Source organism: Hyperolius riggenbachi, chromosome 4 (genome assembly GCF_040937935.1).
Source record: "Hyperolius riggenbachi isolate aHypRig1 chromosome 4, aHypRig1.pri, whole genome shotgun sequence".
In the NCBI taxonomy this organism is placed as follows: Eukaryota; Metazoa; Chordata; class Amphibia; order Anura; family Hyperoliidae; genus Hyperolius; species Hyperolius riggenbachi.
Window position 1 is genome coordinate 64,850,105 of NC_090649.1, and position 27,592 is coordinate 64,877,696.

The window sequence follows — 27,592 nt, forward strand, 5'->3', positions numbered from 1 at the left end:
GTTTGTGTTTCTCGGTTCATGTGTTAGTTAGGGTTGGCGTGTTTTGTCTCTGTTGTGCTTCTCGTGTGGAGACCGCGCCATTAACGTGTTTTGTTGCTGTTGTGCTTCTCGTGCGGCGACCGCGTTTAGATAGAGTGTTTGTTATTTCCTTTGGCGTTCTGATCATTATTGTTTGCTGTGTCTTGCTGTTGTGTGTTCACCGTCTCCAGGTGGCGACTAGATTGGTGGACATACATACATTCTGTCTCTTTGCTCACTCTCTCTCACTAGGGGTTATCCTGCCTTGTATTGCTTCCCCTCGTACAATTCCTACCTGGCATCTGTGGCAGTGCAGAGGGTTTATTCCTCTGCACTCTACAGCTCCATCTGCCAGTGGGAATTCCCCTCTACAGGTGCATTGCACCAAAGCTGGGTTCTATTATTCAGACGCTTGTGGAGGATTCCGCAGTGTCGGCGCACCTCTGGTGCACTGACCACGGAGATAATTCCACATTCGTTACAGTATGACCAGCCAAACCGAAATTCCCAGTGTAGAGGGAATTTCCAATTTGTACGATTTTGTCGATTATGGTGCTTATACCTTTAAGAGGTTTACAAAACTAGACTCTGAAACCAAGGAGGAGTTCCTGTCTGAATGTGTAAGATTCTTTCTGAATCCTACCTTTCAAATTACTGATCCGTGCACATGGGCTCTCCAATCGGCGTGTGTTCTATTGCAGGAGGATCTGTTTTCGTGGGCTTATGAAGTTTTGAAAAATCATTCCTGGAATGATAATCCTTATCAGTTTCTTACATTGATTTTTCCCCATTGGTTTAAACTGCCTTGTTTGCCATCTGTTCTTGATGAGTGTGTACCTGCTAATCAGTCAGCTGTTCTATCCCTTCCATGCAAAACCATTCAGTGTAACAATCAGTTTAATGTCCCTGTATCTAAAGCAACTGAATGTGAAATCTCTGAGTGTGTGAACGTTGACCTTGTGCAATCTGAGATTCCCTTGTCTAAGGATATTAGATTTTCTTTTCCCAGCAATTGTTTGAGGAGATCCATTTTTGATCGGGCTATGGGAAAAGTTCCTAGACAATGCAATCTGCATAAGGTCTTTAATTGTCCACTGCCTTATGAACCTATACATGTTCCTGTTACTGCTTTGGTTACTAAGCATATGCAGGAGGAATGCCTTGACAGCTCCTTTTCATTTAAACAGCAGTTATTCAAAGCTGCTAAAAAGGGAAAGTCTAAAAGACGCAAATATCTGAGTGAAACACTTCCTATGGATGTTGACAATGGAATTGTTCAGCCTGTGTCTAGAAAAGCTTCCCAGCTGAAAAATCCGTTGCCCATAGCAACTACAAATAAGGAAATTATTTCTGTAAAGTCTGAAATGTGGAACACACTTGAATGTGATAAATCCAGAGAGACTTCTCAGTCTCAGGTTTTTCTGCCCCAAGCCAAAGCATATGTGGATCCGGTGATAGGCAGAATTATTCAGTATATTAAAGGAGTAGGAAAATCTATGCATGTTCCTGATCCCAACCTGTATGAGTGTTACCTAGATACAGGGTTGTTTGAGCCTCCATTTGCTCCGTGGTAGATTGGGGCTTTGATTGAGGAGTTCGAGATTGATTGGAAGGCATTTTGCGATTTTTGCATCGCAGAAAGCGAAGAGATTATTAATGCTTGTGTTAATTCTGTATACACTTTGATTGATTCTGATGAGTGTGACAAGTGTTTTGAGGATCCAGTGATTTGTGTGTGGCAGACAATTTTGGATGAATTGCACACACACCAACCAATTGACTCCAATAAAGAGACATCATCATTGAACGATTGTTCCTGCCTTTCTGGGGTAAAGCAAGTGAGTTCAGACACTGTGCAATCTGACATGAATGAGGGTGCTACTGTTGTTGACACCAGTGTGAATTCTAAAAGAGTCTTTCCCATGGCAACTGCTTGTGTGGAGTTTGAATCTGTGCGATTTAATGCCTGTTTCTCAAGTGTTCCTGCAGATTGTGATCGGCATGAATGTGTCAGTTTTGTCAACGATAAGTGGGATTCCTTGTCATTTAAAAACAGATCTTTTTCTCCCAGTAATTCTTTATGATCTTCCATCTATGATCCTGCTATGGGGAGACTTCCTAAACTATGCAACCTCAAGAGTAATGTTAATGTGACTAATAAAGTTCCTCATGTTGTTGTCGCAACTTCTTCTGCAAATAAATTTATGTCTTGCTCTGTTCACACCTGTAAAGGCACGTTGCCAGATGACAGTTGTTCCAGTGTCTCTGTCCTGAACACTTTGCAGTATGGTCCACAGATTGCGGAGGCTGACGCTTTGGAAGCGTCAGTTTCACAACCTAAAGTGATTTTGGATTCACAAATTTTGCGTTTTGACTCCTTGGATTCGATATTGTTAGCCGAGTCTAAGGGTGAGACAGCGCTTTGGTTTTGCGAATCTGATACTGAGGGATCTTTGCTCTGTCCAGAGAATGTTTCTGTGAGCCTACCCTGTACCATGAATTAAACTATGATGTCCACTCGCACTGACATTTGTGAGTCCCTTTCTTGCTCTGAAGAAAGTACTGACTTTCTACCCTGTACTCTGGATGAGTCAATGTTTCCTTGCATAAAATCTCCTGCAGGGAGCCCAGAGGCTCATCTAGGTATTACAACTAGTCACATCTGTTTTTCTGCCATTTCAGAATTGCAGTCTGGTTTGACTGCTATGAAGAATTCTGCCTGCAGTGAAACTAGACTCAGGGAGTCAGTGTTGGTTTCACTAGATATTCCTGTGCATCCTGTTCTTGAGGGTGAAATTCAGTCCCAGCGTATGGTAAAACCATCCCTGGGACATCTGCCCTGTCCGCAGAAGGTATTTGATGTTCGGCCCTGTAACATGGATAGTTCAGAATCCTTGATTGCTTTGTCAGAAAACTTGGGAAATGATGCTCCTGGAGTTTTGTTTGATGTTCTGGAGGTCTCCAAGTTCCTCCCAAAGGGTGCAGAACTTTTAGGAGATGCCTCCTGCCCCGCAGGACCATCTGAGGTATTGCCCACTACAGTAGGCATTGCTGCTATACTGACTACTTTTCAGCTCTTGTGGAGCTTCAGTCATGCGTAGTCAATGATGAGTTCTGGTTGGATTCAATTACAGTCACAGAGACTTCTAAGTCTTAGTCCAAGTTTTCTTTTGAAAGACCAGTACTTGTGACCACTACTTGTGATGATTCTCTGCCCGGTCCTGGGTTTGGTCTTGTCATGACGGACTCTGAGGTTGGCAGTTCCTCGACGTGTCCTGAGGTTTCTCTTGTGCTAGTGTACCCCGATGCGCTCTGTGAGCCAGAATGCCCAAGTGAGTCTCGGTTACCAGCATGCTCAGATGCTTCCTCGGTGGAGATGGAGACATGTTCTGATATTGCCTGCCTGCCTGCATGCCCAGAAGTGGTCCCTGAAAGCCCTGATCTTGATGGTTGTCCTGGGAATCCTGAATCCGGAATTGTCATAGGTTCCATAGGGGTTCTTGATAGTTCTCCATGTGAGTCTGGTGAGCGTTCTGGCCTCTTGGGATCTCTGCGGAGCTTCAAAGTGTTCTGGGAGATTCTGGGAGAAATATTTCTTGGTACCCTGGATGGGATCAACAGTGGCTTCTCTGTGGAAAGGGGCACTTCGAATAGGTATTGTGGCAGGTTTGGTATTTTTGGACGGTCCCTGGAAGGTGGTGGGTATTGCTCGGAGAGTGTCGATGGGTTATTCTCTGGCATTCACAGTTCTGATGGGTGTTACGCTGAGGCTTGTAGTACTGATGGGCATGTTTCGGTGGCTTCTGCTTCCGACGAGTTCGGTTTCGGGAGGATTGACTCTGGAATTGGGCCTTGTCGGGCTGCCCCGACCTTCATGAATGTTCAGTCAGACTGTTTTGCTGGAAATATCAGTTTTGAGGGACGTCTGGAAGCCGTCCCTAGGGGGGGGGGGTACTGTAATGATCTGCTCTGCTGCACAGGCAGACAGCTTTTTGACCATTTTTTAGGTCTGAGTGCTGCAGGTCTCTGGAAAAGAGACCTGTCTTCACTCTGCAAGTTTCAGAGCTGCTGTTCTGGTGAGGAATTTGCATCCACTTGTCATGCAAATTGCTTAGCTGCTTCATTTGATGGCTTGCAGTATAAATACCATTTGCTCCCAGAATTCCCTGCTGGTCATGATGGTTTGTTCCTGACCACAGAGATAATTCCACATTTGTTACAGTTTTAATTGTTACCTCAAATTTGTCATTAAATAAAGTTCCTTTTTGATACTGTGATATGGGTGTGGTGGTGCGATGTTATGGGATCTTCTGTTATTTTGTTCTATACTATTACCCAATAATGTGGTCTTCATATAGCCACTTATGTATTAACCTTTCAAAAAAAACTGTAATTAAAAAAAAATTGAAGATAAAATATTAGCTCCTAGGAGAAAACTCAGGAGAATAAGTGAATTGCATGTGGCCCATAGTCTTTGACCACCTGACAGACAATTTTTAATATATCCTGTCAAGGTTTGCTGAATGAGTTGCAACCTCCCCGGCCCGCTGGGAAGCCTCAGGAATCACTGGAGTTGACTTGCTAGATACTATTTTGCTTTCCTAAAGCAGGCCTTTAGTGTCTAAATGTCTAATTCTTCTATAAAACAGCGCACTCCAGAGGCCATTCAGTATTTCTATGATGACAATTTGACTGCCCTGGTGGGCAACTTGTTCGGTGCTGGAATGGAGACAACATCCACCACTCTACGATGGGCCCTTCTGCTCATGGCGAAATATCCGGATATACAAAGTAAGAGATGTTCCTCAACAACAACTGACTTCATATAATGACCTAGTGATAATAATCGTAATAATAATAATAATAACTTGTGATGAGCAAATTAACTCTACTCAGGAGGCAAAATTTGGATTACCAAAATCAAACATTCTACCAGCTAAAGACAGCCATTATAAAAAAAAAATAGTGAAACTGAAGATACTGTAAATGCATATAAGATGTACATTTCTACAGAGTAAAATGCACCATAAATGTCTTATGTAGCTGTCACAGTAGGTAGTAATAAACTGGCAGATCTGTCAGATTTTGGGCAACTCCATCTCCTCATGGGGGAATTTCTGTATTACCCTTTATTCTTTGCAAAAGCACCCTCTTAAAAGGATCTCTATAAAGTTGTCAGCCAGCTACCCTATTCACTTGCACACTAGTTTGGCAGTTGGATTGAGCAACTACAGTTCGGAAAGTGTTTTTTTTATTAATGAAGAAATACCTTAGAATCCATGATGAGGAGATGGATTAGTCCAAAAGCTGTTGGATCTGTCAGATTGTCACTACTTACTATAAGTGACAGCAACATAGAAAGGCTTCAAGGCTTTGGAAATCTTTTTGTAGCCTAAGCCTGCTTTAAATTTCTCAATAACTTTATCCCTGACCTGTCTGGTGTGTTGTTTGGACTTCATGGTGTTATTGCTCCCAATATTCTTTTAGACAACCTCTGAGGTCGTCACAGAGCAGCTGTATTTGTACTGACATTAGATTACACACAGGTGCTCTCTATTTAGTCATTAGCACTCATCAGGTAATGTCTACGGGCAACTGACTGCACTCAGACCTAAGGCGGCAGATTTCCAAAAAATAGCACCCCAGATCATCACAGAACCCTGCCATGTTTTACGGTTGGGAGAAGGCAGTCTGGATGAAATGCTACTTTCGGCTGTCTCCAAACGTACACTCAGCCGGAGATCGGAAATAAGGTAAACAATGATTTGTCAGAGAAAATCACATTTTTCCCCTGCTCGAGGGACCAATTCTGGTGGTTTCTATGCCACTCTAAACGATTTGAAACATTTGTCTTTGAGAGGAGAGGTTTACTAATTGCTGTTCTTCGGTAGAATCCAGATTTTTGCAGCTTCCAAAGAACAGTTTTTGTGGTAACTGAGTTCTGTAGGTGTTAATTCAGCTCTGCAGTGATTTTAGCAGCCGTGGTCTTGCGAGATTTTCTAACAGTTCAATTTAGAGTCCGACGGTCTCTATCAGACAACTTCTTCTTTTGACCACAACTGTGCTTTGCTGAGGACGTTTTTCCTTCTCTTTACTTTTGAGAAAGTACCTCTTGAAATCCCAAGGATTCGGGCAGTTTATGTTACAGTAGCGCCTGCCATACAAGCACCAACAATTTGACCTCTTTGAAAGTCTGAGAGATCTGCCATTATTATAAATTATGACCAACTTTTGTTTAAATATCTGTAAAAAAACAATTATTTTAATTAAACATATCAAATAACAAAAATAATAAACAAAAAAATTAACATATGTTACGTTTTGATTGCTTAAAATAAATCAAAGATTATGATGCCAAAATTTTAGGTGTTTCCATTATTCTGTCCAACCCCTGTAAATGGTTTGTCATGGTGTCATGTTGGTCTTGCACTTTGTTGGACATGTGCCTTACCAAAGATCAACTGACCCCTTACCAAACCCCAAGTGATCAAGTGATGTTTAGTCATGCAGGATATTAAAATAACCTCTATTTCTAAACAGAGAAAGTACAAGATGAAATTGAGAGAGTCATTGGAACAGCTGAACCAAGACTGGAGCACAGGAAACAAATGCCGTACACTGACGCTGTCATCCATGAGATCATGAGGTTTGGTGACACCACTCCTACAACTCTTCCGCATGCAACTTCTAAAGATGTCACCTTCAGGGGATATTTTATTCCAAAAGTGAGTGACCAATGTTAATGTATAGGAATACCAGCATCAGTGGCGGCTCCAGGAATTTTTTTTTAGGGTGTGCTATGCAGGTGCTGGACCAATTTCCGGGGCAGCTGATGACTGCAAAAAATGGGTGTGGTTCAAACCGGCGGAAAATGGGCGTGGTCATGCCCGGATGAGGGCGGGGCTAGCTGTAATTTAAAGTGAACCCGGGGTGAGAGTGATATGGAGGCTACCCTATTTATTTCCTTTTAAACAATTTTAGTTGCCTGGCAGCCCTGCTGATCCATTTGGCTGTAGTAGTGAACTGAATTACACCAGAAACAAGCATGCAGATAATCTTGTCAGTTCTGACAATATTATCAGAAAACCCTGACCTGCTGCATGCTTGTTCAGGGTCTATGGTTGAAAGAATTAGAGGCAGAGGACCAACACGGCAGCCAGGCAGCTGGTATTACTTAAAAGGAGATAAATATGGCAGCCTCAATATTATTCTCACCTCGGATTCCCTTTAAAAGTCAAAGACAGAGGGCCCAAGTTTTGGTGACCCTTTCCCCAGAAAATTCACATAATTGTGCAGGCTTTCTCAAAAAAAGACATGTAATGTGAGCAGATTTGAACAAAAAACACGTTCAATAACCCCAATTAGCAGATATGGCCCCAATATGCACAATCATTAGCAGATATGGCCCCAATATGCACAATCGGTAGCAGATATGGCCCCAATATGCACAATCGGTAGCAGATATGACCCCAATATGCACAATCGGTAGCAGAAATGACCCCAATATGCACAATCGGTAGCAGATATAACCCCAATATGCACAATCGGTAGCAGAAATGACCCCAATATGCACAATCAATAGCAGATATGACCCCAATATGCACAATCGTTAGCAGATATGACCCCAATATGCACAATCGTTAGCAGATATGACCACAATATGCACAATCCTTCCTCAGCAGTTCTGACCACAATCAGCAGTACCACCTGAAAAAGAAAAGAAAAACTCATTTACTCACCTACAGCCAGAAGACCTTCTTTCCTGACCTCCTGTCCCGACCTCCCTGCCTGCTGCTCCGAGCTGCCAATGTGAACTGACTCGACGTCTCTCAGACGCCTGAAGTCAGTTCACGCCAGGGGGTGCATTGGGGGTGCTTGGACAATTCTAGGGGGTGCTTGAGCACCCCCTTGCACCCCGCTGGCGCCGACCCTGACCAGCATTAATTTACCAACATAAATGTCTTTCTTAAAGTGTACAAGAGGTGGTCCGGCGGGGGGGGGGGGGGGGGGGGAGGGGGGGGGGGTCAGAAGCAGAGAGAAAATGAATACTGTATATGATTTTTTGCCTATTTATGGAATACCGTATCTGGGATACTTATGAGAATTGTATCATTGGGCTTGTAGTGTCTGAACCTTTTGATACCAGTCTTAAGGGGCAAGGGGTACGCTACAACCAAGTTATTAAACTTCTCAGGAACTGGACCCTTTACCCTAATCAAGTCTGATGTCATAGGAATTGTCATAATCTAAGGAATATGAATCTGTTATCCACCTAAATATGACATTTATCATTTATGAGTTACAATGCTGTACAATTTAAACTCAAAATTCCCCTAGGAGGAGGTGGGCTGTCATTGGTGGGTAGTTCAGAGTGGGCAGGTGTTGCCACACCCCCAATCCAGCTTCATCAAAAGCACATTGCCAGCAGGCAGACTTCAGTCCTCCAAATCCCATCCTCATGAGAGCATGCTGCTGCTAGCCAGAGGACCATGTCGTTAGCTGCTATCTTGTCTGAACTTTGCTCCTGAACTAAAACAAAGGAACTTTACGAGTTTTCCCAGAAAGGACATATTTCCACGAACTTAAGTATTTTCTTCCTTTTCATTTTTTTTACTACGCTACTAATGTCTTTATAATTGTTGATTTTAATGATTTTCTAATCATTAATTATTATATATTAATTAATACATTATATATTTAATTAATTAATTAATAATTAAATATTAATTATTAATATTGCATTTTTAATAAACGATGCTAACATCATTTATTTGTTTCGGCTACACCTATTATTCAGCAACACAAAACTGAACCCTGGCTTCTGAAGAGTCACTACTATTGTTGATAGCTAGATAAAATAGAGTGTGTTTAACCGTTTTCTATTTGCTGGTTTAGAGTCAGACAGTCAGTGGGTTCCTCTGTCCCATGGTAACAGAGGTGGTGGTGGCAGTTATACCCTGAAATAGTGTGTAAGTTGTATTACCATAACTCACAAGCTCCCTTCTAGTCCGTCTGCTGCCAAGATCCCAGCGGTTTCTGTGCACCCATTGTGACCACAGATTGCATGGTCTGTGTGCTGAAACCAATTGGAAGGCATTGTGTGGTCCGGCCACTAGGGGGCTTGTGACAGTCCCCTGAGGATAAAACTTGCAGCCAGGTATTTAACTTTTTTTCCCCATTCTCGCCTCGGAAGTCTTTTAAAGAGAGCCTGACGTGGGCTCAAAAAAGGGGAAAAAAGTAGGCTACCTGGTTCGCAGGGCTGAGCGGATCAGGTAGGCACAAAAACCGCTGCTCCCCGCCGCACCCGTGACCCACTTTCACTTTCGTGACCTCTGGGTCACAACGCTGCACTGAGAGACTGTGTGTCTTTCATAGCATGCAGGGAGGCGGGGGAGCAGCAGGAGGCACGGCCAGGGAGTGAGAGCTGCCCAATGGCAGCTCAGGAATCCCTGCAGGAATGCCCATGGCAGGAACGCCCATGGCAGTCATTTTGAACAGGGTGTGTTTACCTCTGAGTTAGCGACAAATCTTGTTGCTAAACTTAGGGGGCTATAGCGCAGTGGGGGGGGGGGGGGGTCAGAGAGCAGCTGTTGGGGGACACAGAGCCATGTCATTAGGCAGAGAACTTGCCTCTGTGTCCCATCTGCCCCCCAAAGATCCACCTTGGGTTCTCTTTATTACAGAGTCACAAGATACAAACATCTCATCATTTGGCTTAGTGTCTGGCATCTCCTACCGCATGTAGCGTGATTATAAGTGACATGAGGAGAGTGAGCTGCCAGCACTAGAGAGAGCAGGAGACAGACTGGATGGTCACATGAGCACAGAGCTGATCTCTGGTGGGGAGGTGAGAGCACAGCTTCTGCTTTGCTATACTCTGCGTTTACACACTGGGCTGGAGGAGTGCAGGACGGGGACAGATAGTGGCACAAGGGGACATAAAGTGGCATAAAGAGACAGAAGGATTTTCTCTCCCAACAGTACCTTGAGTGTTTAGAGAGTGCAGAAAAAAAAATTATTTTTGTTTAATTTACATTTTCACCGGAAAAGTTGGGAGTTGTCTTATATGCCCAGTAGTCTTATACGCTGAATTTTTTTTTTTTTAAATGATATACAGTGTATATATACATATACATATATATCCTCTATAACAAAACCCCTGTGTCCCTGCGTGTGCTGTCTCTGTGTAGCTGGTCCGTGCTTTTTGCTACTGCGCACCCAGCCTCTCACAGAGACAGGAGGATGGGGACGGGGCCAGGGAGCTGAGCGGGCAGCAAGTGTGCAGCGGGTGTGCGCGCATCGGGTGCTCTCGCACGTGTGCGGTGGTGCGGGTGTGCGCGCGCCGGTTGCACGCGTGTGCAGTAACATGCAGTGGGCGGCGGCGAGAAACAGACCCTAGAGCCCGTATTTAAACGGGCTTGGGTCTACTAATATATATATATATATATATATATATATATATATATATATATATATACAGTATATGCCTGTTGCACCCATCAATGTAACTGAAAAATGTTAAATGACCACACCAACAAAGTAGCTACACCCACTGCAAGCCTAACAGTGCACTGCTGGCTCTGCTCCCGCCAACCACCACCCATACAAAATGTTGGGTGTCCAGATTTTTTGGGGCATGTTATGTAACCTCAAAAGAGTAATTTACTAATAATGTTGAGAACAGGGGTGTAACAATAGACCCTGCAAGAGATGCAGCCGTAGGGTGGCCCAGAAGCTGCAGAGGGCCATGTGGGCGGAGACGCTTCTTTTCCCTGTCCTGAGAGTTTGACAAAGGGCAGAGAGAAAAAAAAACTTGCTGCTCTCTACACAATTGTTCTCATGACTGCATCTGCTCAGCCACTAATAATGAACAATATAACGTTTTGCTGGCAAAGATTTGTAGACAATCCCTATTCAGTGTGCAGCAGGCTCTTGTGTACAGTGCCCAGCCCGCAACCTCTCTAACCCTCCTCAAGTGCTCTGTACTGTAGTAATTCTGGAGAAGGCTGCAGAGCAAATTATGCTCCATCAGAGATGGACAGAGTGAGTGTAATAAGCTGAGGCTGGGAGCACACTCGTCTGTCGGATTTCTGTATGAGTTTTCTGCACACCATTTATGTCTGTATGTGAGAAAACATGAATGTTTTAGCGAGGAAGCTAATGTAGCTGTTAGCTGACTGTTTTTATCTGCACGGGGAAAACATTCAAATATGCACTAGCCAATTGAGTAACATTGTCTCTCAGCTTACCTATGCAGAAAGAGGGGGTGCTATCCAAAGTTTTGCAGAGGTGCTATCCAAAGTTTTGCAGGGTGGGCCCAGTGATTTCTAGATACACCACTGGTCGGGAGTGGATCCATGCACCTTTCTGAGAAGTGCGGACACCAGCACTGGCTGATGTCATCCCAGAAGTGAGTAGAAATGCCAGTTGGAGCACCTAGTTCCTCTTGTGATGCAGTTGAAAAGATAAGAGGGGCAATGCCTTGCTGTCCTTTACTTGCTAGACACTTTCTATAGGTAAGAGTTGCAACTAGGTTTTTACTCTGGAGGAGTGAAGGACAAGCGATCTCATAAATGTGAGTCCACTTATCCATTCAAACAATATATAAAGCAATGCAGTGATTTATGTATCTGTTCTCCCGCAGGGCACCACGGTCCTAGGCAATCTCAGCTCTTCCCTGAGAGATGAAGCCTATTGGCAGAAACCCTACGAGTTTTACCCTGAACACTTTTTGGATGCTAAAGGCAATTTCAAGAAGAATGAGGCCCTCATCCCCTTTTCTATTGGTAATTCTTGACAGATTTTCTAACTATTTATTCCCCTTTGAAAGAAACTGGCAGGACTCCGTGATCGGGATGAGCAGGCAAATGTTTCAAGTTGGAGCTCGCTGTGAATTGGGTCGCTTTCACTCACCAAAATGTTTTTGCTGACTTGCCCCACATTTGACTTTAAAATTTGCCTTTTACATTTTCACTAATTTGCAGAAAGATTTCGGGGCAAATTACATTAAAGTAAATGCTCCCACTTTAGTGGTTAAAAGCAAAGCCATCATACATGTTATTATTATTATTATTATTATTATTATTATTATTATTACCTTACCCTCACCCCATTATTATCATCACCAAATTTTCTAGGTATGTTGGGAAAACCGTGCATTTCTTTTTCAAAAAGACCTTGACCGATATGCAATTACATTTTTCTCCTGAGTTTTCTCCTGGGTGATATTTTAAAATTTGTCAATAAAATGCATTTTAAGCCATCAGAAAGCAAGAAAAGGTTTAAAATAATTTTGATAGTCCTTTTTCATTTATTTTTGGGTACTTTTTTAGTTGAAAAGTGCTGGAAAGTTATTCTAATTTGAAGATGAAAAATTATCTCCTGGGAGAAAACTCAGGTGAAAAAGTGAATTGCATATGGCCCGATGGCCATATGCACATATGCACATACACATATTCTAAATTGAAGATGAAAAACGATTTGCTAGGAGAAAATTCAGGTGAAAAACTGAATTGCATATGGGCCGTTGTCTATTAAATGCCTTTTATACCACCAGCAAATGACAAAAAAATAATTTTACATAGTTACATAGTTATTTTGGTTGGAAAAAGACATACGTCCATCGAGTTCAACCAGTACAATTTTGACAGTACTTGTTGACTTTCTTTGTGCTCTGTTTTTAATTTCAAAATGCTTAAAAATGTATTTTAAAAAGAAGTTGAAAAATTATCTCCTAGGAGAAATCTCATGAGAAAAAAAGTGAATTACATATGGAACTTTGTAGTTTTTGTGAAAATGTATTTTAAGTTGCGATAGGGGAATTTTTTAAAGCCTGTTAAATGACAGATAATGTATCAGTCCTTTGATATTGAAGATGTATATATATATATATATATCCACAGGAACCGCTGTGAATCAGTGTTGCTTGCAAATTTTCACCAAAGTCATTTTCAACATTGAAAATACCATTTTTTGATTTTGAACATTTTCACCTAAAAAGCTTGTCTTTTTGACATTTATGTGAAAAATAATTAATTTACTAGGAAAAGCGGGTAACAAAGAAAAAAACAATATTTTAGTACACTTTTTTTACTGTAAAAATGCAATATTTTTACCGGCAAATTTTGTGAAAACGCAAAAAATTAAAAATTAGTGTAAAAAGTATATTGGCATTTTCGCTCAACATTGCTCTGAATTTCCTACTGGGGTTTCCGGGAAAACCTGCAACACTTTTTACGGGGATTGCAGTAAAAAAAAAAAAAAAAACAGTGATGTGGGGGCAGCAAAGCCTCCCGGTCTCCCACTACACCATGGACAAAGGTTGTATCTCCACCTTTGTACCTAGAGGAGGGTGGATTTAGGCCCTGGTAGGCATCTAGAGGGTGCCCCCATGAACCTCACTAGATGCCGCTCCACACCAGGTGAAATGAGTATAGGGTTCTGCTTATCCATTTCCACAAAGTGTTGAAAAAGAAATAAACCTTTAATGTGCTTAATTAACTAAAAATACTTCCCTTAACCCTCCTGGCGGTTAATTTTTTTTGCCACTTAGGCAAAAATCCTTTTTTTTAAAAAAAAAATTTTGTTTCATGTAAAGCTACCAGAGTGGTAGCTACATGAAACACCACTAGAGGTCGCATGTGTCCCTCTAGTGCGATCGTCGCCGGCATCAAAAGCAAACAGGGGAACGCGTATATAACGCGCTCCCCTGTTTGGCTTCTCCTGTCGCCATGGCGACGATCGGAATGACGTCATGGACGTCAGCCGACGTCCTGACGTCAGACGTCTCCGATCCAGCCCATAGCGCTGCCCGGAACTCATTGGTCCGGGCAGCGCAGGGCTCTGGCGGGGGGGGGGGCCTCTTGCGCCGCTGCGTGCGGGCGATCGCCGCAGAGCGGCGGCGATCGAGCTGTACGCGCGGCTAGCAAAGTGCTAGCTGCGCGTACAGCAGTTTGAAGTGCGCAAATCGCCCCACCAGGGGCTGAGATATCTTCCTGCGCGGCATAGCCCGAGCTCAGCTCGGGCTTACCGCCAGGAAGGTTAAATTATCCTATACAAACATCCTCAGAAATGTCCCACACTACTATCATCTGGACGCCGCACATATCCACACTTGCTATACAAAAGTATAGCAAAGCCGGAAAAGCATCTTTAAATATGCTGCTGGGGCTCCTCATTGGTTCTCTAACACACCAATGGGAATTCTTCCCAAGGAGAGTGACCAATGGGAATGCTTGCTGAGGAGGATTCCCACTGGTCTGTTAAAGCGGTATAAAACCCTGACATCATATTCAATAAAAACATGTTTTCCTATTTGGTTTTGTGCATACACTAATTTTACTCTGAGAGCTGACTTTGCATTTTATTTATAACTGCTTTATTTATCCTCTTACTTAATCAGAAAGCATCAGAAAGTATTTATGCGTGTCTCACTGTCTTTGTGAGACCCCGTGGTGTGAGAGAAGGCTTTGTTTACATTCCTGACTTGATACAATTAAACACTAGATAACATTATGTAAAGTTTCGGAAGCTTCTAAAGCCCGTGTTAACCCTTTGAATGCAATTCTAGTAAAAAAAATAAATGCTGGTTGTATATATAATATGCTGTAAATAATCTATTAGAGCAAAGTAGAAATGCTGGGTTTCATTCCGCTTTAAGGAACTAATGGGAAGCCCCAGTGACACATTTAAAGATGCTGTTCAGGCATTGCTATACTTTAGCAAGGAGAACGCCAGCGCATACCACTAAGGCTGCATCCGAAATGACCACCAGCTCAGTGTGCAGCACCTAAATAGATTTTCTGCCCACTTTGCATTCAATTCAGATGCAAATCATATGCAAATCTGCTACTACTTATTATGCAAACAGGAAACTCAGGAGGAGGGGCTGGGAGCAGCTAACCTGACAGTTACATAGTTACAAAGTTAAGAAAAGGTTGGGGGAAAGGCTGCACGTCCCTAAACACATGCTGCAATTGAATGGTTAATCGCACAGGCATACACCGCCTCTGCTAGACTGAAAAGTGCATGCCCTGCATCCAAGACAAATGCTAACTTTTATTAAACTAGGAGGAACTTTAGCTTCCAATATTTGGTATATATATAACTTTAGTATAGCGAGTGAGGGCAGTGTAAAAGGGAACCCCAGATGCCACCATGACACCACCCCCTCCCCCTTTCCCCAGACATACAACCACAGGCATGAGGATCGCAGCACAGTCTATGCATAAGTGGGGAAGGAGCCTTAAGAAGCAAAGAAGAAGAACATTTTATAAAAATATAATTATTATATAGTATTAATACTTTTTCTTTATATAAGTCAAATCATGAACTGCCCTTTAGTATGGTTGACATTTGTTATGTTCTTTGGGTATGCTCTTGACTCTGGAACTGACCAAAATCAAAAAGTCCAAATGGCTATCGGTCTTCACCAGAGCAACCCCACAAAGGATGATAGTCCACTACCTCTGGTGGCTCCAGAGATTGGCCCACCAAGCCTAGAGAAAAGAGTACCAGAATACTGATCTCAGTTAGAAGTTTTAGACTCTTGTCTGTTGTCAGACTAGCCTATTGGGGACTATGGAAAACCAAGCAAAGTCAGGAATCAAGTGTTGGGGCAGGCGGCTTTTAAGGCCTGTTTAACATTTGTTTTTTGCATTTCAGTGGGATGCTCCTGCAACATCGCAACCCAACAAAACTCTTCTATATGATCCAGTGGCAGAATGCGCCAACAGTGTCATAGGCATAGCGCCACCTCCCTTATTATTATTATTGAATTATTTTATTTATTTATTGTATTTATAAAGTGCCAACATATTACGCAGTGTTGCACATTAGTTAAAATTACGGACAATATTTGGGGGTTACTTACAGCAATACGACAATACAGGAATACAAGAAAAAACAGATCATGCAGCACAGTATGAGTACAAGGTAATGCTTAGTCACTGGATGGGAGCATGGAGATTAGGCCAGTCGGGTGCTCTCAGATCCAAAGGATGGGTGTACAGTAATGGAGGTGTGTGAACAGGTAGGAGACTCAAGGAGGAGGACTTGCCCGAAGGCTTACAATCTAGAGGGACAGGTGGGGCACATAAAATAGGGGATTAGAGCACTAACATATTCTGTGGCACTGTACAAAGTAAGAAACAAACAGGGGGTACATAATGCAGATGTAATGATCTGCTCTGCTGTCTGCACAGGCAGGCAGCTTTTTGACCATTTTTCAGGTCTGTATGGTGCAGGTCCCTGGAAAGGAGACCTGTCTTCACTCTGAAAGTTTCAGACTTGCTGTTCTGGTGAGGGATTTGCATTCACTTATCTGGCTATTGATAGCTCTGCCTCTCTTGAAGGCTTGCAGTATAAATACCATTTCCTCCCAGAATTCCCTGCTGGTCATAAAGGTTTGGTTCTGCTGGACTTACCTTGAGTTACAGCCCCTCTGCTAATTGTTTGCTAAATATTGTCTTAGAGTAGTTATCCTTGGGAGTGCACTAGCATTCCTTCTAGTGCAGTCAGGTTGTTTATTATCTGTATTGCCTAGTTCTGTCTTATCTGTTGCAATTGCACTTTCTCCAATGGTGGCTGACAGTGAATCGCTCTGTCTGGTTGGATCGCATTCGCCCTAGCGGTAGAGGTGGTGGATCTTTCTGTATTCTGTCTTGGAGTGCAAGCCAGAGCAGCGGTTGCTACTGGTTGCTCCATCTGTCTGTCTGTTGGGATCGCATTCACCCTAGCGTTAGAGGCGGTGGCTCTCTCTTGTCTGAACCTTGGAGTTTAACCTTAGCTGCGGTTGCTACTGGTTACTCCTTCTGTCTGTCTTGTCCGGAACGAACGCTTGCTGTTGTCTGGGTGAGGCAACCGATTAGCAAGCGTTCACGTTCTTTGTTTGTTTTCTTTTTTTTGTGTTTCATTTGTTAGTCAGGGTTGGTACGCTTTGTCGCTGTTGCGCTTAATGTGCGGTGACCGTGCCTTGCACGCGCTTTGTTGATATTGCACTTAACGTGTGGTGACCGCGTGTAGCTAGTCCTGTCTGTTCTTTCATGTTGGATTATAGTTTGTTAATTGGTTCTATCTTTATTCATCCTATGATCTGTCTTTACTCAGTCTTGTGTCTCTATTAGCAATCGCTATTCTTGCGATTGCTTTCTCACTTCGCTGTTGTATGTCTACCGTCGCCGGGTGGCGACTAGATTGGTGGACATACATACATTCTGTCTCTGTGCTCACTCTCTCGTTCGAGAGGCTATCTTGCCCTGTATTGCTTCATTTCGTACAATTTCTATCTGGCATCTGTGGCTGTGCAGAGGGTTTATTCCTCTGCACTCCATAGCTCCATCTGCCGGTTGGAATTCCTCTCTACAGGTGCATTTGCACCAAAAGCTGGGTTCCCTTATCTAAACGCTTGTGGAGTGTTTCCGCAGTGTCGGCGCACAGGTTGTGCCCTGACCACGGAGATAATTCCACAATCATTACAGCAGACAAATGGTATAGACCAATACAGAATTGGTGATAAAATACAGAATTGATACAAAATACAGAACTGGTAATTACAGTGATACAAATAAAAAAAGTAAAAAACAAAACAAAAAACAACAACACGATGAATAAAATGTATAACAAATTCCAAGACAAAAAAGGGAAAGAGAGCCCTGCCCTTGTAAGCTTACAATCTAAAGGAATGGAGGGCGGGGGGGGGACAAAAGGTGGGGTAATATACAATAAACATACCTAAAGGTAGTGTGGTTTAGGATATCTACTAGGAGTGCAACTTGGCTTTAGGACAAAGGGGGAATGGCCTAACGGAACAGTGTATGCTTGTCAGAAAAAGTGAGTTTTTGAGTGATTCACTCCACTGATGTGCTCCCTGCTGGACAGAAAGTAAGTTGCTGGGATCCCCTGGGATTCCCTGGGATTTATGTTGGTCAGCACATGCGCTCTGCAAGGGAGCACAACCAAGGAATGACTAGACTGAACCTGTGCCAACTCGAGTCGACTGGCGGATTTACCAGGCCACCTAGCAGAGGATTGAGGTGGCCTGGGAAGGTGGAGAGGGAGTGATCAGCCTGAAGGGGGTTGGCGGAAGCTCCAGGTATGTATACATTTTTTATTCTGTTTGTCTCAGGTAAACTCTAAATAGAGTGAAGTATACAGGCCAGAGTTCTGTCATGGTCCAGAAAACAAGCCTCAGGGCAGGCAGAGTCAACACAGGGTCACAATGGGAATGCAATCAATGAAGTAGAAGAAGCAGTTGCAGTAACAGAGGATAGGTCACACTTTCAGCTGCAGGAGTCACAGCAAGGTGTGAATGTGCAACCAGGGCGTTTATAGCCTTGAATTTTGTGCTAAAACTTTGCACATGCATGTAAAGGGTCATGCTCATGTGTACCTGTGATGTGCTGACCATATAAAAGGCCACAAACCTACTTGTGGTTGCCCATAAAGCAGCTTGCTATATGGCTCCTGACCTGAGAGGTAAGCTTCCAGGGCCAGACAACAATACAATGATACCCAGTTTTCCAAAAATGTCATTACCCACCCACCCTAAAACCAGGTCTAAGAGAGTAACTGAAGGATAAAGCTCTCAATATGTATTGTAACTACTACAAAACATCTCTTTCTTCTTTTTTTAGGCAAAAGAAGCTGTGCAGGAGAAACACTGGCTAAAATGGAGCTGTTCCTCTTCTTTACCGTACTGCTGCAGAACCTCACCTTCAAGGCTCCTCCCGGTGCTGTACTGGACCTCACCTCCGATGTAGGTGCCACCAATGCTCCACTCCCCCATGAAATGTGTGTAATATCACGAGACTAGATTGCAGCTATCTTGATATATTCAATAATAAATGAATATATGCTGCTAAACTACCATAGTTGACAATCTAGAATATCAGCTTTTTTTCTTGGAGTTATTCTTTTTTTTGTGTTGCTCATATCTGAGTTTTAAACTAAATATGCCCCTTTGATAAGTAATTATCATAACTGCAGTTAAAAGGAAAAAAAAAAAACTGGAAATGGATCTCGGCATCAAAACAACAATATTGTAAAATATCAAAAACTGTACAAAAACTGATAAAAAAGATGTTAAATAGTGTTGCAAATATATTGTTTGTAAGCAGTGGAGTACACAATTAGTAAATATGCATTAGGAAGTAAGACCTGATTAAAGGGAACCAGAGAGGAACGTAATAAAAAAAAAGAAAAAGCTTTTATACATACCTGGGGCTTCTTCCAGCCCCATAAGCCTGGATCGCTCCCACCCGCCATCCTCCGCTTCCTGGATCGGCGTTACCGGGTCCCGTCACTTCCGGCGGACGCGGTCAATTGTCCGCATCACAGGGGCTCCCTCCATACCCGTACGCATGAGGCTGCGCAGTAGGCAGCCTCATGCGTACGTATATGGAGGGAGCCCCGTGTGATGCGGACAATTGGCCGCGTCTGCCGGCCGACTGGCCGACTGGCGGCCATGACGGGACCCGGTACCGGCGGATCCAGGCAGCAAAGGACGGCGGGGTGGGAGCGATCCGTGCGTATGGGGCTGGAGAAAGCACCAGGTATGTATATAATGTTTTTCCTGGGGCCTCTGGTTCCCGTTAAATAATATGCTGGCCATACACTTGTAGATACGGTACTTTCAAAAGATTAGATATTGGATTTGATACAATGGGCCATATGCATATCACTTTTTCACCTGATATTTCTCCTAGGAAATATTTTCAATTTTGTCAATAAAATGCCCTATAAGCCACCAGCAAGCAAGAAAATACTCAAAATAATTTTGATAGTACTTTTTCACTTACATCTCAGGTCTTTTTCAGATGAAAAGTACTGGAAAATTATTTTAAACAGAAGATGACAAATGATCTCCTAGGAGAAAATGTAGGAGAAAAGTGGAATTGCATGTGGGCCAATGAGTCCCTTAACCACAAGGGGGCCTCTGTCCCCTGGCAGGGATCAGCCTCCAGGCTACCAAACGCATCTGTTGCTATGGAGGATGGCAGAGGGAGAACAATGTGATCGGGTGGTGATCAGGTGTCGGGGTTCGCTGAAGATCCTACATGCTAGATCTTTATCAGACACCGGCCCATATGGAATTAACCCTTTGTCCCGAGTTTTCTCCTAGGAGATGATTTATATTCTTCTATTTAAAATAACTTTTCAGCACCTTTCAGTTAAAAGTACCAAAAAGCAGGTGAAAAGTACTATCAAAATGTTACTGAGTATTTTCTTGTTTGCCGGTGGTTTCAAAGGCTTTTCATTGACAAGGCGTAAAAATGTCACATAGGAGAAAACTCGGGAGAAAAAGATAATGGCATTTGGGCTACCATGTGGCTGCTGTACACACGCTGGTCATGATTCTCATCGAAAGCAGTCTTTATTGTCCACCATTGTCGAGTTCAAATCAGTATGTGTATATAGCTTAAGATCAAGACCACCTTTCCAATGTCCAGAGGAAAGAAAGGTCTTTAGACATAGGCCTCAATTCACTAAGCTTTATCAAACACTTTACCGAACATTTGATAATTTACCTCATGGTTAAAATCTAATTTTGAATTCACTAAAGTGTTATATATTTATTGAATGTTTTATCGATAAAACATTCAATAAATCTGTAACACCTTAGTGAATTCAAAATGAGATTTTAGCCATGAAGTAAAATATCAAATGTTCGGTAAAGTGTTTGATAAAGCTTAGTGAATTGAGGCCATAGTCCCTTAAAGGTTTCCTCCTCAGAGGGTTATGCCTCTCCTGCGTGCTGATGGACATCATCTGGTTACAACATCCTCATCAGCAAGTCATATTGTGATGCCATCTGTTTCTTCTGTTACCGTCATGTCATCTATTTATCATTCTAATAAAAATAAAAAAAATAAAAATAAACAACTTAAAACGCAATGCTTGTATTTTTGGCACCCATGCTGATGACTAGGGATGGTCGGAATGCCAATTTCCAATTCCGCGGTAAATCCGCATTCCGTCATGTACCAATTACCGATTTCGCTTTTCGCTACCAATTTCCGCATTCCGATGCGGAATTTCCGCCGGAAATCGCGGAAATTCCGCCCGATTTTAACATCGATTTTCTCAAAAACTATAAGGTCTTTTTGAAAACTTTTTTTTGCATCTTGTTCAGAAGATTATGCTTAATAAACCCTTTGGTGTTTCTAGGACTTACGGGGGTTTTGCTATTAACCACTAAAGTCAGTGGATTTTTACTGTAATATACATGCAGAAAATAGGCAGATGCAGATTTTCTGCATTTTACATTACAGTAAAAATCCGCCGACTTTAGCGGTTAATAGCAAAGCCCTCTTAAGTCCTAGAAACACCAAAATTTCAGGGTTTATTAAACTGAATCTTTTGAACAAGATGCAAAAAAAGTTTTCAAAAAGACCTTATAGTTTTTGAGAAAATCGATGTTAAAGTCGGGCAGTATTTCCGCAATTTCCAGCGGAAATTTCCACGATTTCCAGCGGAAATCTGCCTACCAGAGGCGTAGCTAGGATTTTCAGCGCCCGGGGACAAAGACTATTAATGCGCCCCCCCAAAGTCAAGATTGTGCCGCGCCAAAAAGGGGCGTGGTCACATAATAAATGCGGGCGTGGTTATGGGTGGAGCCAAATGTATATGGAGGTTAGCAGGCTCACGCTCACCCACCCTCCCTCAGTATGTACCTTCCAGCATGTTCCAAGACAAATTCAGCAATCATGAGCCCCCCCCATCAAGACAAATTCAGCAATCATGAGGCCCCCAACATAACCAACTCAGCAATCATGAGGCCCCCAACAAGACAAATTTAGCAATCATGAGGCCCCCAACAAGACAAATTCAGCAATCATGAGGCCCCCAACAAGACAAATTCAGCGATCTTGAGGCCCCCAACAAATCATGAAGCCCCCAACAAGATAAATTCAGTAACCATGAGGCCCCCAAAAAGACAAATTCAGCAGTCATGAGTCACATAAATAGACAGCATTTCACATAAATAGGTAGAATGCCCCCTTAATATGGTAGACACCTCTCACCTGGCAGCAGTTCTCCAAAATACACTCAATCTGACGTGGTTCCCCAAAAATAGGTAGCCCCAGGTCTATAGTTGTCCCCAGAATAGGTGGCCAGCGGTATAGATGTCCCCAGAACAGGTAGCCAGGGGTAGAGATGTCCACAGAACAGGTAGCCAGGGGTATATGTGCCCAGTATATGTAGGCAGGGGTATGTGTGCCCAGTATATGTAGCCAGAGGTATATGTGCCCAGTATATGTAGCCAGTGGTATATATGCCCAGTATATGTAGCCAGGAGAATAATAGGTGCCCAGTATATATAGTCAGGCGTATATGTGCCCAGTATATGTAGCCAGGGGTATATATGCCCAGTATATGTAGCCAGGGGTATATATGCCCAGTATATGTAGCCAGGGGGTATATATGCCCAGTCCACGTAGCCAGGGGGTATATATGCCCAGTATATGTAGCCAGGGGTATATATGCCCAATATATGTAGGCAGGGGTATATATGCCCAGTATATATAGGCAGGGGTATATATGCCCAGTATATGTAGCCAGGGGTATATATGCCAAGTATATGTAGCCAGGGGGTATATATGCCCAGTATATGTAGCCAGAGGTATATATGCCCAGTATATGTAGTCAGGGGGTATATATGCCCAGTATATGTAGCCAGGGGTATATATGCCCAGTATATGTAGCCAGGGGTATATATGCCCAGTATATGTAGCCAGGGGGTATATATGCCCAGTCCACGTAGCCAGGGGGTATATATGCCCAGTATATGTAGCCAGGGGTATATATGCCCAGTATATGTAGCCAGGGGTATATATGCCCAGTATAAGTAGCCAGGGGGTATATATGCCCAGTCCATGTAGCCAGGGGGTATATATGCCCAGTATATGTAGCCAGGGGTATATATGCCCAGTATATGTAGCCAGGGGGTATATATGCCCAGTCCACGTAGCCAGGGGGTATATATGCCCAGTATATGTAGCCAGGGGTATATATGCCCAGTATATGTAGGCAGGGGTATATGTGCCCAGAGTAGGTAGCCAGGGGTATATGTGCCCAGAGTAGGTAGCCAGGGGTATATGTGCCCAGAGTAGGTAGCCAGGGGTATAGGTGCCCAGAGTAGGTAGCCAGGGGTATAGGTGCCCAGAGTAGGTAGCCAGGGGTATAGGTGCCCAGGGTAGGTAGCCAGGGGTATATGCCCAGTATATGTAGTTAGGGGTATATGTGCCCAATATATGTAGGCAGGGGTATATGTGCCCAGAGTAGGTAGCCAGGGGTATATGTGCCCAGAGTAGGTAGCCAGGGGTATATGCCCAGAATATGTAGTTAGGGGTATATGTGCCCATTATATGTAGGCAGGGGTATATGTGCCCAGAGTAGGTAGCCAGGGTTATATGTGGCCAGAGTAGGTAGCCAGGGGTATATGCCCAGTATATGTAGTTAGGGGTATATGTGCCCAATATATGTAGGCAGGGGTATATGTGCCCAGAGTAGGTAGCCAGGGGTATATGTGCCCAGAGTAGGTAGCCAGGGGTATATGTGCCCAGAGTAGGTAGCCAGGGGTATATGTGCCCAGAGTAGGTAGCCAGTAGCCAGGGGTATATGTGCCCAGAGTAGGTAGCCAGAGGTATAGGTGCCCAGAGTAGGTAGCCAGGTGTCCCCCTCCCCAGCAGGAGGGGAGCAGCGCAGAGAAGAGGAAGAGCTGCTCTCTCTCCCTCGCTGTCCCCTCCAATGTCTGTCCGGTGGCTGGCAGCGGCGGGCGGAACTTACCTCCGTCTCGTCGCAGCGCCGGATGGATCTGCCGCTACTCTGGTCTGGTCCAGACCAGAGCAGCGGCTGCGCACCCGAACTTCCGGCCGGCGCTGTAACGAGACGGAGGTGAGTTCCGCCCGCCGCTGCCAGCCACCGGACAGACATTGGAGGGGACAGCGAGGGAGAGAGAGAGCACCTAAGGTGAGGGAAGGAGGGGGGAGATGGCCCCCCTTCCCCACCGTCCGCACAGCTCTCTCTCTTCTCTGCGCTGCTCCCCTCAGCCACGCAAAAAAAAACCCCCGAAGCTCAGCTGGGCGCCCTTGGGAACCCGGCGCCCCGGAGCACTTGTCCTACCCCGACCCCCCCAGCTCCGCCCCTGCCGCCTACGGCACTTGCATTACCAATTTCCGCATTCCTATGCGGAAATGCAATTTCCGATCGGAATTTCGGAAATTGCATTTCCGCGGAATCCGAATGAGCATCCCTACTGATGACAGTACATTCTTAAAGAGTAATTGTCAGGCAAAAACATTTAAAATCAATACTTTATTTGTATCTGGTAAACAAGTAATCAAGACGCTAACCAGGCAATCCAGAAGTTAATAATGACTCTTATTTTTCTTCTCCATAAAACATTAGTCACCAGTTTCCCTGACTCTTATTTGGTACATCTGCCGCACAAAGGAAGTTGCAGGGCATGCTGGGTTTTCTTTTTTTTTCTTCTTTACTTTCCCCTCAGACTTACTGTAACTAATGCATCCCAATTGGCTGAAGCCTCTTTCCCTCCTGTTTTCCCCTCCCACATCTCTGTTCCTCTCTGATTGGCCAATATTTCTCAATGCATTTTCTACTGCAGACCTGAGTGGGAGTGTCTGAAGACTGGGAAGGGGGTGGGCAATGATACACAGACAGAGTAAGGGAGGTAATTATGTCAGTATTGGCTTCATGATAGACACAGACAAAATGGAAAATCCTACAAAGGATTTTTTCCTTTTTTTTCCTATAGAAAAATCAAAATGTGGACAGTGCAATACATGTGTTATGTAAGTAGAGCAAGTATTTATCTACTTACAAATGTGTTTTTTTTTCTGAGATAGTATGGCTGACAGCTCCACCTTAAAGCTCTTATATTGACCTGAGGAAGCGGGCAAAGACCTGTGAAACGAGTTGCCCTTTTAATGGTGTTTAAAGAGAGTCTGAAGCCAAAAAAAAAACCCCAGTCCTCTTTAGCAATAAGATCATAGATGATATGCCACATTGCCATGGCAGAACAATGTATTTATACCCCCGAAATCCTCGGGCCAAAATTCTCTTGTTTACTTCCTGGAGGAGGCAGAGCTTTACGCAGTAGCTTTGCCTCTGCTTCAGTCAATCTCTGCCGATCTCCGCCTTACCCCACCCCTCTCAGTCTTCTTTCACTGAGCAGGATGAGGAGAGGTGGAGATCGGCGGAGATTGACTGGACTGGAGGCAGAGCAACAGCACAAAGCTCTGCCCCCCCCCTCCCGGGCAGCAAAATTCACGACCTGGTAAGTCATGGGATTTTGGGGTATAAATACCTCGTTCTACCATGGGAATGCAGGGTATCAGCTATGATCTTGTTGCTGAAGAGGACTGGCCAGTAAAAAGGTTTTTTTTTTTTTGCTTCAGACTCTCCTTAAATAAACCTTATTTTTATATCTACCCTGTTGATCAGGTTTTGCATCTGAAGAGGTAAGGTACCGCTTCTTATTTTTTTATTTTTAACTTTTATTGATTCTACCAATACATCTTGGGCTCCTCCATACCCCTGTATATTTAAAACTCACGGCTATTTGTCTTGTTTGTTTTTCAAGGAAGTAGGAATCCTCTCAAATAGCCACAACGTAGTTATGCCCCTCCTCCTGCTATTTATGTTTGACACTTCCTACTCCCTGCCCATGCCCAACACTAATCCACCCCCTATGACAGTGTTTCTCAAACCTGTCTTTGCAACTTCCCAATATTGCATGTTTTGCAGGCAACCTCACCTATGCACAGGCGGGGTAATTAGTGACTCAGCTACATGAAATCCACCTAGTTGAGACAGTTATTACCCCATAAGGTTGCCTGCAAAACATGCACCATTGGGGAGTCACGAGGACAGGTTTGAGAAACACTTCCCTATGGTATATGTAACCATTAAACTTTTGTGATTGCAAGTATTGTTGGTACTGTATATACAACCAAAATATTATATAACTGTTAAATTATACTGGTGCACCGTAATTAGACAGGCAGCAACTATGACTATTTAAAAAAAAAATTCCATTCTTTTTTTGCGCGACTTTCCACTTTGCCTGTCGCCATGGCTTTAGAATACTGGGAGTGCATGAATATGTAATCAGTCAGATATTAGCTGCATGCAGGAAGCTGACCATTTGTTTGCCAGGGTCAATTTTTTTTAATCGCTCAAAACATTTAAGTACAATTATGCTTTGGTCATGCTTGAGGGTCCGTTCTCACCTGAGCGGGAATCGCGCGATTCCCGCTCATGGCAAACAGCTAGCGGTTTTGCAAAAACCGCTACACGATGTAGCAAGTGGCAGTGTTCTCACTGCCGTGGTTGCGGTTAGCGATAACCGCAACCGCGCTGCATGCAGCGGTTTGCCAGTGACGAGCATTCCGCGATTAGCGATCGTGATTAGTGTCCAGTGATTTTTCCACGTTAATCACGGGAAAATCACTCCCGCAAAACGCCGGCGGTGATTGCCAGCGTTTTGCGATTATAAGTGTGAATGGGCCCTTACACATTTTTGTAACACCTAGAAACTCCCCAGCCTTCTGCATGAGTAATTAGCACCACAAAGCAGTACTTGTTACTCATTGTTCACACCTGAACTAATCCGGTGACTGGCAGAACACCAGGACATGCCCATATCGCTCTCTTTGGTAGGAGGCTTGATGAGGAATTATTGTTTTACAGGCGTATATTTTGCTTGCTTAAATGTAAACAGCTGAAATAAGGTTCCCCATTAATCCTTGTAATGTACAGAGATTAATTAAAAGTATTACCTGTCTCTAAGGAAGAGCACAGTTTCATTTTAATAATCTGATCCAAACTATGCAACCCAGTCCACTGAGGTGTATGTACACTGCCAGAAAGTCAAAGGTGGTGGGGGCAAAACCTCCAATACTATAGCTAAACAAATGGCACTGTTGCCTGGAGCCCCGCCAGCAAACTTCCTGTTAACCATTACAGATAGGGTTGATGTCAGTCTACTTGGCAGCGCACAACTGTAAAGACAAAGCCCCATTCTTATTAATAACCAGTTTAGAGCCAAGCTTGTTAATATTCCTTCCCTGTAGTGCTAAACCATTTCCAGGCTTTGGAGATGTAGTGTTATATAATAAGTTTGGGTTTGTACCAGCTTTACTACCTTCTGTATTGCTATTAGGAGCACAGCTATGTACTCACTCATGCACGAGCAGCTTCATGCTACTACATAGGTACGGACTGTACTCGCTCATGCACGAGCGGCGTCATGCCACTACATAGGTACGGACTGTACTCGCTCATGCACGAGCGGCGTCATGCCACTACATAGGTGCGGACTGTACTTGCTCATGCACAAGCGGCGGCATGCTACTGCATAAGTGAGGACTGTACTTGCTCATGCACAAGCGGCAGCATGCTACTGCACAGCTTCATGCCACTGCACCAGGACATAGCGCCGAGACATAGTGCATAGTGCTGTTCGCCAGGACATAGTGCCGACTGCCAAGACATAATGCATAGTGCTGGGCAATGTGACATAGTGCAGCTCCATGCCTGGGGGGCAAAGGAG

The 27,592-nt window shown here is 43.8% G+C and overlaps 1 protein-coding gene across 1 annotated transcript in view; it reads left to right on the forward strand.

The window, feature by feature from the left end:
- Nucleotides 1-18,829, forward strand: part of LOC137571254 (cytochrome P450 2K6-like) — a 90,939-nt gene extending 72,110 nt beyond the window's left edge. Inside the window, exons 6-9 of the mRNA XM_068280130.1 lie at nt 4,668-4,809; nt 6,559-6,743; nt 11,663-11,804; nt 18,651-18,829. Of these exons, the coding sequence (XP_068136231.1) occupies nt 4,668-4,809; nt 6,559-6,743; nt 11,663-11,804; nt 18,651-18,829 (648 nt within the window). The remainder of the gene's footprint in view (nt 1-4,667; nt 4,810-6,558; nt 6,744-11,662; nt 11,805-18,650) is intronic.
- The last annotated feature ends 8,763 nt before the right edge of the window (nt 18,830-27,592 follow it).